Source organism: Somniosus microcephalus, chromosome 12 (genome assembly GCF_052327205.1).
Source record: "Somniosus microcephalus isolate GS21.2 chromosome 12, FLI_Smic_1.0, whole genome shotgun sequence".
In the NCBI taxonomy this organism is placed as follows: domain Eukaryota; kingdom Metazoa; phylum Chordata; class Chondrichthyes; order Squaliformes; family Somniosidae; genus Somniosus; species Somniosus microcephalus.
This window is the reverse complement of record NC_140998.1, coordinates 25,937,552-25,950,440: the sequence shown is the minus strand read 5'-3', so window position 1 is coordinate 25,950,440 and position 12,889 is coordinate 25,937,552. Positions and strand designations below refer to the sequence as shown.

Genomic DNA, 12,889 nt, shown 5'->3' with positions numbered 1-12,889 from the left:
TTCTTCTAGTACCAAACCCAAGTTTATCTGCCCTTTGTTACCAATTGATAGACCAGTGGAAATAATCTTTCGGTATTCAAACCCTTGTCTTATTCCATACCTCACATCCTTACAACGTGTAGCAAAACTGGCTTCATTGATTACCTTAATAGGTACAACGGCATTTGTCACGTTTAGGCCAAGGCTCCTCAGCAAGACCATTGGTATACTTTTGGTGGAATACAGCCTCTTCAGCAGGTCTATTGCAGCCATGATAGGGAGATTATGTCTCTGACGCTCGGTTTCAAATGCATTCAGGTGTTTGGTGGACCCTGGATGAACAAGGGGAAGACTGTGACTCAGCAGTCAAAACAGTGTGGTCAACTCAGTTAATGTCGCTCGGAAGAGAAAGTTATCATTGTAGGGGATGAAAAGCATTATAAATAATAGATGGAAGGCTGGCGAGAGCAGCAGATTATAAATTATTGCCCCTTTCCCTCCATGATATGGCTTGAAATCCGGCCTAATAAGCAGGTTTGTATTATCTTTTTAACTACTAAAAGAAAGCAGCCCAACTCCTAGATAGCTACTGGGTAAAGCATTCATCCACACTAGTGCTATTGCCTGAAGGTGCCAGGTTCCATTTCTAAGCTGAACTGATATCAGTTGGGGTGCTGAAGATGGCATCAGCATCCCTGGGCTAGGGAGTGGGAATCGAAACAAAACAATTAATCCAGTGTCGCTGATCACTATCCGCTGGCATTGGGCAGCGTGCATGGGCGTGAATGTCGGGTGACGACAGGGGCAAGCGTGGCTGTGATGCCCTCCGCAGTCAAAGAGCCAGGTTTGGGAGGGAGGCATGGACAGACCACACACACACACATCCCACCACGAGCAGCTAGGTGACCGGTTCTCACACAGCCACTGTTGGGAGGGAAAAAGTCTTTAAAAAGAAAAAAAAAACTTGCATTTTTACAGCGCCTTTCACGACCATCGGATGTCCCAAAGCATATTACAGCCAATGAAGTACTTTTTGAAGTGTAGTCACTGTTGTAATGTAGGAAATGCGGCAGCCAATTTGCGCACAGCAAGCTCCCACAAACAGCAATGTGATAATGACCAGATAATCTGTTTTTGTTAGTGATGTTGACTGAGGGATAAATATTGGCCAGGATAAAATGTAAAAGTGGGGTATCCAAGATTCCAAACACTGGAACCTACATTGCAAAGTCCAGAAGCATTTAGCCCCTTAAAGTGAAAATGCTTAGAAAGATAACCAGATGTTCTCTGCCTGCCATCTCCACCCAAAATAACCCAATGCAGACTTACACTATACAGAGACATAAAGGTTCCCCTACCTAGATCTTTGCCATCGAAGGCCGCCTCGCTGAGATGTTGCGAGAGACTGGCTACGTCCCCGAAGCCCAGATTGACTCCCTGGCCCGCTAATGGGTGAACTCTGTGAGCAGCATCACTACCGAGAGAGAAATTACAGGTCAAGAGAAGATTTAATACTAGATTGAAACCATCTGCCCTACCAGGTCACTAGATCGAGGGACCCAGTTACATCAAGGCAGCCTGGCTTTATTTGCAACATTTCTAATTGAGGAAGGGAAATCAGAGGTTAACACAAAGTGCTTAACACAGTATTTGCTGTTCAAACTCAAATTCAAGGTTCGCATTTATTTAGGAATTGTCACTCGGTATATTTACAAGGAGTTTTTTATCATCGTAAATGATGGTGACTTCATTAGAGGAGGACCTAGCTTCCAAATTATAGCTTTCGCTTCTCAAAAAAAGACGAAGTTTTCCACAGTATTAAAGGGCCAATTTTCAAAATTCCATTACATTCACTAATTGCTTCGGATTCCAAATCAGGGCTTGAGCCCCGGACCTTCAGTAACAATCCCGATTCAACTCAAATCAAATGCAGGCAGGTTCGAGCCTTGTGCTTACCCAACAATGGTCACTACAATTCAAAATAATTCATTGTACGTGAAGCATTTTGAGATATTTGAGGTGATTAGACGCTATATAAATGCAAGTCTTTACATTAACAGTGAGCGTTTGTTTAATTTCATAGTGAACAACAATTTGCATTTATATAGCGCCTTTCACAGTAAAAGTCACCCGGCGCTTCACAGAAGCGATTATCAAACAAAATTTGACACCGAGCCACCTATGGGGATATTAGGACAGGTGACCAAAAGCTTGGTTTTAAAGGAGCGTCTTAATGGAGGAAAGAGAGGTGGAGAGGTTTAGGCAGGGAATTCCAGAGCTTAGGGTCCAGGCAGCTGAATGAATCTGCACGATCGCACGTTAGAACTGGCTCAGGGGTGGAGCAGATACCCGGAGCACCCAACGTGCCGTGCTGCGGATTGGTAAAGTGCAAGAATTTGCCAAAGGGCAGCTTCAGATTTCTGATGTCCTGATGCGAGGAGGCACAGAGCAAAGATCAAATGCTTTGCTGAAGAAATCAGAAGGAGAGCCATCCAGAGTCGGATCTTGCGCACCACCTCCCAGTGGCCAGCATTGGCTAAGACCTGGAAAGCAAGTTGGCTTCCTAAACTCTCAGCCTCAGGTGGGTCACGGCGCAAGGAGATAGGGGGAGAGAAAAAAAAAAAATTACCCATTGTCTTACCCGATGAGGGCAACTCGTGATCCAACATAATTAGTGGCGTGTCCCAGCCCGAGTGGAAACATAGCCCTGCTTTTTGAGTCGATGTGGGCCACGCTTGGCGGCAGCTGGCGTACGGACGAGCCCGATGGCGTCAGGAACATAAAAGCTGTCCTGAACATGGTGCTGGCAGTGTCAATGAATTCAGAGTGATTCTCATTAGTCCACTATACAAAACAAAGTCAGAAAATATCATTCAATAAAAATTCTTCTTCTTGAGGAAACCATGTCATAATTCAGGATTTTTGCCCTATTCACAAGTTAGACCACACTTGGAGTACTGTGAACAGTTCATTACTCCATATTATAAAAAGGATATAGAGGCATTGGAGAAGGTGCAAAAAATGTTTACGAAAATGATACCAGAACTGAGATTATACCCATCAGGAAAGATTAAACAGGCTGGGGCTCTTTTCTATGTAAAAGAGAAGACTGAGGGGTGACCTGATTAAGATTATGAAAGGGATTGATAGAATAGACGTAGAGAAGATTTTTCCATTTCCAGGCGAGACCAGAACTAGGAGCCATAAACATACAATAGTCACTAATAAATCCAGTAGGGAATCCAGGAGAAACTTCTTTACCCAGAGAGTGGTTAGAATGTGGAACTCGCTACCACAGGGAGCAGTTGAGGTGAATAGCGTAGATGCATTCAAGGGGAAGCTGGATAAGCACAGGAGGGAGAAAGGAATAGAAGGACATGTTGATAGGGTGGGAGGAGGCTTGTGTGGAGCATAAACACTGGCGTGGACCTGTTGGGCCGAATGGCCGGTTTCTGTGCTGTAAATACTTTGTAAATAGTCAAAAACACATTTGTTGCAAGTTTAGGTTTTGCCTTACATATTCGATCAGGTACAGTGGTGCAAAGTCACTCCTATAAGCAGTCAGAGCATCTTACATATAGGGCTGTGCCCATATTGCTCAATATCTAACTGTACAACAGCGTAACCCAGGGTGTAACAATGCTAGTCCCCTGTGATCTGAACTGGATATTCGTGTCTTTCGCATGTGTGCTCCTCCAATCTCTTTGAAGGTGGACTGAGAAAACACTCGAGTTGAGGCCAGGTACGAATTGTTGAGCTGTTCTATTTCACAGTATGTGAATATAAAGAGCAACAGTGACGGCTGGATTCACTTATTTCAATCGGTTCAACTTGCTTTGGTGTAATACTACAAAATAACGAACATGCCACACTATCCCACATCAGTGGGTTGTCTTGCTTGATTTTTAAAAAAACTCCAACTGCTCTGGCTTGCAACATCCTCACAGCCTTACTGGGCCTGCCTCTAAATTTGTGTGAATACATGCTGCTTTAAAAAACCAACATTAAGATTTCCCCCCCAAATCCTTTCGGTAGAAAACTGGTCAAAAAGCCATGCCAAAAAGCACATCAACCTCAAAATAAAATTGAACCGTAGATCAAGACACTGACTGTATACAGTGTCGGGGAATAATAAAACTGTGGGCAATCTTCCACATACCGAATTGCTGATTTCGTCCATGATGATGTAGCAGAATCAAGTGGAGGCCAAGTATCTCCCATTAGGCAGGGAGGGAAGTGCACATCCGAGAATGTCCAAGCAAGGACGGAATTTGGCTTGGCTGTGATGCCCCCCCGAGGACAAACAGCCCACCAATACTCAACGGTCTAGACGCTCAGTCTCAAGAGACCGGTGCCAGAGGGCTACCAGCCCAGTAGAACCATGCCGCTGCACGAGTCAATACCCAAAATAAAAGGATGGATAAAATATTTGGATTGCGTCTCCAGCCTGCCTTCGCAGCAGGGGAACATTCACAGTTCGGGAGAGCTCAAGGCTAAATAAAAAAGGAAACCGACACAAGCTGTGCTGTATAGTAGGACATGGATTTGCAGTGTGCGTCTTCACAGGAGTCCATTTAAAACATAAAACATGACCGCTTTTTAAAAAATTCGCAGCAACAGAAGCTTCCATTCCTTTTCCCTCAATTTTCTATCTTCCTCTCCTGAAGGTGGTGACTCTTGCTGGAAGCTTGCCTTGTGGTTGCCATTTCATTACCTCACATACGTGGGCATTTTGCAGGGGAGAGTCTGTACAGTAAGTGTCGAGAGCCTGCATTTTTTAATTACCGCTGATAAAACTGTCCATGGTGTTGCCCACGGCCATTTGATGAATAGAATAGGTGGCAATAAATTAGAGAGGAAGACGTCAGAAACTTGCTCCACAGTGCCACCTATTGGCCAGAACCTGCAACTACATTGTTACAGGCAAAGGTTTACATACAGGATATTCATAGACAGTTTCAATGTTAAATGCGGACATAAAAACATGATCAAAAATTATGACCACAGGAAATTAGACAGACACAGTTAATAATAATATACATAGACGGATGGGCATCAGAACCCAGCCTGACTATATGCATGCACATTCCAGGAAGGGTGGACAGTAATCAGAAGCAGCAACCCCAGTTGGCTTTCCCCCCTTTCTGAACTCTGAACTGGGCGACCCCAGCTGTACATTCCACTTACAAAAGCTGAATTGATGGCGTCCACGAACGTCTCTTCGTTCATGCTGAGCAAGTCGGATGCGTGCTGGTGGGAAGTCGACCACACCAAGGAACTGAGATTATCGGAGAGCTGGAGAAACACAGAAAGAGAGGCTTAAGGATTGTGTCAGAAGCACATCGCATAAACATCCTCATGTCGGGATATCAAAATGCATCACCCTAATCTTGGACAGTGATTAGATTATTATGTGAACAGACGATCACCCACCAACTGTGTCACAGCTCCCACAAGAACGGACAGAATAATTGATTTGCGACTCGTTAATGCCCAGGCGTTGAACTCCTTGCACTCTGTGCGCAGGTGAACTGTGCAAGGTGTGAAACGTGGGGGGGGGGGGGGGGGGGGGGAGAGACAGTGCTGCTGCAAATCAATGGGACATTACGCCATTTGGACCAAATGTTGGTATATAATAAAAACAGAAAAATGTTGGAAGTACACAGCAGTATCGGTCAGAATCTGTGTACCTTCTGCAGGGTGATCTGCACCCGAAACCTTTGCTTAACTTTTCTCTACAGATTATAGGGCCTGGTGTGCATTTCCAACTCTTTATTTCATATCGATTGCATTTGCAAGTTCCCTCCCACCCCCACCCATTATTGATTGATTCAAGTGCAAATTAGACAGATTTCTTTCAGAAAATAACATGTTGGGGATACAGTATATGAGTAATTTGAGACATGATGTGTGGTGAGTGTAACATGTTTGGGAGGAACAGATGACTTTGGACCTCTGGTTCCCAGAGCTCTCCACCACTGGGGGTTTTCCTCGCCTCATGTCTGGGCCTGTTGTAGACTAATTAATAGAGATTGCTTGCTATGATTGGTCAACAACTCCATTATCGTTGGATCATGCGACTACCAGGATGGTAGATGGCGAACTAGATGAACTTTGATCTTTTTTCGTCTAGCAATCCCTATGTTTGTAGGGTTGGCATTGGTTCATGTACCTGTTTAAAGATGAACACGCTACCACAAGGAGTAGTCGAGGTGAATAGCTTGGATGCATTTAAGGGGAAGCTACATAAACACATGAGGAAGAAAGGAATAGAAGGATATGTTGATGGGGTTAGATGAAGAGGGGTGGGATGAGGCGCGTATGGAGCATAAACAACAGCATGGACCTTTTGGGGCAAATGGCCTGTTTCTAGGCTGTAAATACTAATGGAAGGATTGTACTACCGGGAACATTGTAATCAAGGGTCTGTGACTTTATGACAAACCCCTTTAGTGCAGCGGTTACAGAAAGTCCGCATCATTTAGTTCAAAAAAGAAATTTAAGTTAAAGTGAAGTGTACCGGAAGCATTGCGATTGGTCCAGTCACCAGGAACCGCTGCCAAGCCACATTGTTGTCAGTAGGCTAAGGATTTAAAAGAAGAAGAATAGTTAGAAGCAATGACATTCTGTTTGTGATCATTCTCTTCAGCAACTCACCCCCACCCCCTCGCCCCCCACAATCACATCAGTCACACTCGCCGCCCTGGCCATTTACAGCAATGCAGCAGCCCGCTTCGAGAAGCGGGTAGACTGGCCGCAGCAACCTCACACTTCACCTACAAGTGAAATGGTCATCCTGGAAAAACCACAGATACGTGTCAATCACCCCAAATATATTCCCAGCAGTGAGCAAGGACAAAAGGGGTCTACTTACCTCAGCAAGACGAAGGGTAGCAACCACAGCAGACTGATCGTACTTCCACTGCACGGTCTGAATGTCGGCAGACTGCCGTACCATTGAGTTTGGACCGTCTGCTCCAATCTATTTGAAGGAGAGATACAGCCCTTTAATGTAGTAAAGCTAAATTGAACAGCAAGCAATCATTTAATCAACACCATGGAGTGATTAGTGACCCCCCTCCCCCAACCCAGATCCTTTAGTTTAAGTACGAGAGCCAAGCAGGTTCTCTCTCAGTTTTGACATTACATTTTTGATGGGACAAGAGTAAACTTACTTCTGGGGTAACTGGATAGTGTAATCAGTGAATACATTGTGCGTTAATGAAGTACAGTATAGATGTGGAAGAGGGTGTGTGGAACTTTAGCTCTTAGCGGCTAGTTTCAGAACAGCACTGTTAGAGAGCAGGTCATCTCCACCTCTCCCACTCTCCCTAACAGAAGGAAGGGAGGTTGTGCAGGAGGGATGGGAAATGAGAAAAACAGAATTTTTCAGCTTCAGGGAAATGGGAGAAAGCACCCTCCAGTGGTGGGGGGGGGGGGAATGCACCACGTGGTGTGGGACTCAACAATACCCTCCTCCCAACAGCACAGAGCAGGAAAGGCCCAAGCTCAAAACCAGGGCTGTGTGGAGTTGGCCAATCTCAGCCAGGCGGTGCCAGGGACATTACAGCAGGCCTTCATATCCCCAAGCTAGGAAGGGAGAAGTAAAAACAAGGAAGCACGGACAATTGGCCAAGTTTCACGTCATGAAGTATGTACGAGCGGATTCCAAGTGAGGGCAGGATCAGGCTCGGCTGTGATATCCGACCAATCGAGGGGCCTGCCAACATATTCTGTCGCATGTAACGAATGGCTACTTGGGCATGGTACCAGAGGGGCAGCAGTGCCCATTGTAGGGTACTCCAACATGAAGGGGCACCTTTAGTTAAGAGAACATTGGAAGTACAATGTAAAAATAAAAACATTTCATGTTCTCCACAGCTGAGAGTTTTAGGGGTTCACTGTTGCTCACCAGTAACTTTGTCTGCAGTTTACTCCCGTCATCCAGTTCGACATGCACCCATGGGTTGGTGTCAGCTGACAAGTAGGGTCCTGGCCATGTGTAGTTCACCACTCTGCTCCTGTATAACACATGCACCCTGTCTGAGAAAAATAGCACCAAGCTAAACCACAAACCATTTTATCCTTGTCTCTCTGCATTTTCACCACCTCCCCCGGAGTTGCCTCGCATCCGTGCTCTCTCGCCCATGGGAAGGGTTCCGAACTCGCACCAAGTCCCGTTCACCCATTACCCCTGTGCTCGCTGACCTACATTGGCTCCCGGTTAAGCAATGCCTCGATTTTAAAATTCTCATCCTTGTTTTCAAATTCCTCCAAGGCCTCACCCCTCCCCATCTCTGTAACCGCCTCCAGCCCTACAACCCTACGAGATATCTGTGCTCCCCTAATTCTGGCCCCTCATCCCCGATTTTAATCGCTCCACCATTGGTGGCCGTGCCTTCAGCTGCCCAGGCCCTAAGCTCTGGAATTCCCTCCCTAAATCACTCCGCCTCTCTACCTCTCTTTCCTCCTTAAACCCTACCTCTTTGACCAAGCTTTTGGTCACCTGCCTTAATATCTCCTTATGTGGCTCGGTGTAAAATTTTGTTTGAGAACACTCCCGTGTACAGTTTTGGTCTCCTTACCTAGGGAAGGACATACTTGCCTTAGAGGGAATGCAACAAAGGTTCACTAGACTGATTCCTGGGATGGGGGGATTGTCCTATGAGGAGAGATTGAGTAGACTAGGCCTATATTTCCTTGAATTTAGAAGGATGAAACATATAAAATTCTTAAGGGGCTTGACAGGGTAGATGCTGAGAGGATGTTTCCCCTGGCTGGGGAGTCTAGAACCAGGGGTCACAGTCTCAGAATAAGGGGTCGGCCATTTAGGACTGAGATGAGGAGCAATTTCTTCACTCAGAGGGTGGTGAATCTTTGGAATTCTCTACCCCAGAGGGCTGTGGAGGCTCAGTCGTTGAGTATATTCAAGGCAGAGATCGATAGATATTTAGATATTATGGGAATCAAGGGATATGGGGATAGTGTGGGAAAGTGGAGATGAGTTAGATCAGCCATGATCTCATTGAATGGCGGAGCAGGCTCGAAGGGGCCAAATGGCCTACTCCTGCTCCTAATTCTTATGTTCTCATTTGAAGGGCCTTGGGACATTTTACTATGTTAAAGGTGCTATATAAATGCAAATTGTTGTTGTTTGTGACAATAGTTCCAAATGCTTTGTGACATCACTCCCAGTGGCTTTGTGACATCACTCCCAAGAAATGCAACACCTGTGTCAGCATCAACCACAGGAAGGTTGAGGGGCTGGGCTGAGTTTTTGACCCCATATTCTCTCCATCACCAAGACTGCCTACTTCCACCTCCGTAACATCATCAGTCACCGCCCCTGCCTCAGCAACCCTCATCCATGTCTTTGTTACCTCTAGACTCAACTATTTCAATGATTTCCTGTCCGGCCTCCCACCTTGCACCCTCCAAAAACTTGAACTCATCCAAAACTCCGCTGCCCATGTCCTAACTCACACCAAGTCCCATTTACCCATCTCCCCTGTGCTTGCTGACCTACATTGGCTCCCAGTCCGGCAACATCTCGATTTAAAAATTCTCATCCTTGTTTTCAAATCCCTCTATGGCCTCGTCCCCTCCCTATCTCTGTAACCTCCTCCAGCCCTACAACTCTCCGAGACCTCTGCGCTCCTCTAATTCTGGCTTCTTGCGCATCCTCGATTTTCATCAGTCCACCATTGGCGGCCGTGCCTTGAGCTGATGGGCCCTAAGCTCTGGAATTTCATCCCTAAACCTCTCCGCCTCTCTCTCCTTAAAGCCTATCACTTTGACCAAGCTTTTGGTCACCCGTCCTAATGTCTTATGTGGCTCAGTGTCAAATTTTGTTTGATAACGCTCCTGTGAAGCGCCTTGGGACATAAGAACATAAGAAATAGGAGTAGGCCATTAAGCCCCTCGAGCCTGCTCCGCCATTCAACTAAGATCATGGCTGATCTGATCTTGGCCTCAACTCCACTTTTCTGCCTGTTCCCCATAACCCTCGACTCCCCTATAGTTCAAAAATCTCTCCATCTCAGCCTTGAATATACTCAATGAATCAGCTCTCTAGGGTAGAGAATTCCAAAGATTCACGATCCTCAGAGAAGAAATTCCTCCTCATCTCTGTCTTAAATGGTCGATCCCTTATTCTGAAACTATGCCTAGTTCTAGATTCCCCCACGAGGGGAAACATCCTCTCAGCATCTACCCTGTCAAGCCCCCTCAGAATCTTATATGTTTCAATAAGATCCCCTCTCATTCTTCTAAACTCCAATGCGTATAGGCCCAACCTGCTCAACCTTTCTTAATGCAAGTATATCCCTTCTTAAATAAGGAGGCCAAAACTGTACGCAGTACTCCAGGTGTGGTCTCACCAACGCCCTGTACAGTTGTAGCAGGACTTCCCTACTTTTATACTCCATCCTCCTTGCAATAAAGGTCAACATTCCATTGGCCTTCCTAATTACTTGCTGTACCTGCATGCTAACTTCTTGTGTTTCCTGTACGAGGACACCCAGATCCCTCTGTACCGCAGCATTATGTAGTCTCTCTCCATTTAAATAATATTTTGCTTTTCTATTCTTCCTACCAAAGGGGATAACCTCACGTTTTCCCACATTATACACCAGTTGCCAAATTTTTGCCCACTCACTTAACTTATCTGTATCCCTTTGCAGACTCCGTGTTCTCCTCACAACTTGCTTTCCCACCTATCTTTGTATCGTCAGCAAATTTGGCTACAGTACACTCGGTCCCTTCATCCAAGTCATTAATATAGATTGTAGATAGTTGAGGCCCCAGCACTGATCCCTGTGGCACCCCACTAGTTACAGTTTGCCAACCTGAAAATGACCCATTTATCCTGACGCCCTGTTTTCTGTTAGTTAGCCAATCCTCTATCCATGCTAATATATTACCCCCAACACCATGAACGCTTATCTTGTGCAATAAGCTTTTATGTGGCACCTTATCGAATGCCTTTTGGAAATCCAAATGCACTACATCTACTAGTTCCCCTTTATCCACCCTGCTCGTTAAATCCTCAAAGAACTCTAATAAATTTGTCAAACACGATTTCCCTTTCATAAAACCATGTTGACTCTGCTTGACTGTATTATGATTTTCTAAATGCCCTGCTATTACTTCCTTAATAATGGATTCCAGCATTTTCCCAATGACCGATGTTAGGCTAACTGGCCTATAGTTTCCTCCGTTCTGTCTCCCTCCTTTCTTGAATAGGGGAGTTACATTTGCGGTTTTCCAATCCGCTGGGACCTTTCCAGAGTCTAGGGAATTTTGGTAGATTACAACCAATGCATCCACTATCTCCGCAGCCACTTCTTTTAAGACCCTAGGATGCAGGCCATCAGGTCCAGGGGACTTGTCAGTGTTTAGTCCCATTAGTTTGCCTAGTACTTTTCCCTCTAGTGATAGTGATTGTTTTAAGTTCCTCCCTCCCTTTTGCCCCTTGATTTTCCACTATTATTGGGATGCTTTTAGTGTCTTCTACTGTGAAGACAGATACAAAATATTTGTTCAACGTCTCTGCCATTTCCTTGTTTCCCATTATTAATTCCCCAGACTCATCCCCTAAGGGACCAACACTTACGTTAGCTACTCTCTTCCTTTTTATATACAGGTAGACTATCCTTTATCCGAACTTCCGAAAACCTCTAAAAACCGAAAGTTTTTTCGTTCAGCTTAAGTCATGCGCACGACATGACCAGAGTGGCGCACGACTTACGCTGAGCAGGGCAGAGGGTCACAGAGTTCCCTCCTGGGTAGGAGATTGCAGGCCGAGCCGGGCAGTGTGAAGGAGGTACCGGGAGAGTGAACCCGACAATACAGCAGCCCGTCCGATATTCTTTTCTCCCCCCGACCCGAACCGCGGCCCGTCCGATATTCTTTTCTTCCCCCCCCCCCACCCGACCCGACCCCCGACCCGTCCGATATTCTTTTCTCCCCCCCCCCCCACCCGACCCGACCCAAACCGCAGCCCGTCCGATATTATTTTCTCCCCCCTGACTCCCCCCCCCCCCCGACCCGACCCGACCCCCGACCCACCCCCAACCTGATTTGCGGGCCAGCTTAGTAGGAGTCAGCCGATATCCAGCTTTCCAGAGAAGCAGGAAGGGGAATGAGACACAGAACAGTCGCAAGAGGTAGCCTGAACTTTTAAAATTTATATTAAATACAAATTTCCCAGTCTTATAATAATACCTTCTGAAATCCGAAAAATTCCAAAAACCGAAACTCAGCTGGTCCCAAGGCTTTCGGATAAGGGATAGTGTACCTGTACTTGTAGAAGCTCCCACTGTCTGTTTTTATATTTCTTGCTAGTTTACACTCAATCTATTTTCTCCCTTTTCACTATGTTAAAGGCACTGTATAAATACAAGTTGTTGTTGGTTGAGAGGCAGAGTAAACTTTCTCTCGGCTCTGCCCCGGCATCAAGTAGAGCCCCCTCTATTGAATCAGGGTGAAATTTCCAGCTCTCACAGCAGACTTCCTCATGCCCTCCGAGGAGCAAGGTAGTCAACGTACTGCCAATTTGAGTTGAATTATTTTGTTACATGGGCCATGCCTAGTAGGAATGGGGCTGAGACCAATCCAATTTTGTATAGGACACCAACAGCTGGAGGCTTTCATCTCATCAGTCTGAGCTGAACTAAAACCAATTGATCCTCGTAGTTTCCCCATTCATTAATTTCCGAAATGAACAACTACTCTATAACGGTAATACAGGAGGCATCCCGTGATGTCATAGGGCAATGGGACCACCTGGTGCAGTATTGGGTCATTCAAGAAGGTCCCAGATTCGATTCCTGGTCTGAGTTAGCAGATCTCAGCCAAATAGCTGGAGGGTCGCTACATTTAGCCTCAGTGCCGCAAGGCTACAATGGTG

General features: G+C 45.9%; 1 protein-coding gene across 2 annotated transcripts in view; it reads right to left on the bottom strand.

The window, feature by feature from the left end:
* Positions 1 to 12,889, bottom strand: part of coq6 (coenzyme Q6 monooxygenase) — a 49,966-nt gene that overhangs the window by 5,029 nt on the left and 32,048 nt on the right. For both annotated transcript variants that reach the window (XM_086002682.1, XM_086002681.1), the window contains exons 5-11: positions 7,892 to 8,022; positions 6,854 to 6,961; positions 6,500 to 6,562; positions 5,167 to 5,274; positions 2,621 to 2,823; positions 1,338 to 1,453; positions 145 to 311 (exon numbers count right to left, since the gene is read on the bottom strand). In XM_086002682.1, the coding sequence (XP_085858808.1) occupies positions 145 to 311; positions 1,338 to 1,453; positions 2,621 to 2,823; positions 5,167 to 5,274; positions 6,500 to 6,562; positions 6,854 to 6,961; positions 7,892 to 8,022 (896 nt within the window). The remainder of the gene's footprint in view (positions 1 to 144; positions 312 to 1,337; positions 1,454 to 2,620; positions 2,824 to 5,166; positions 5,275 to 6,499; positions 6,563 to 6,853; positions 6,962 to 7,891; positions 8,023 to 12,889) is intronic.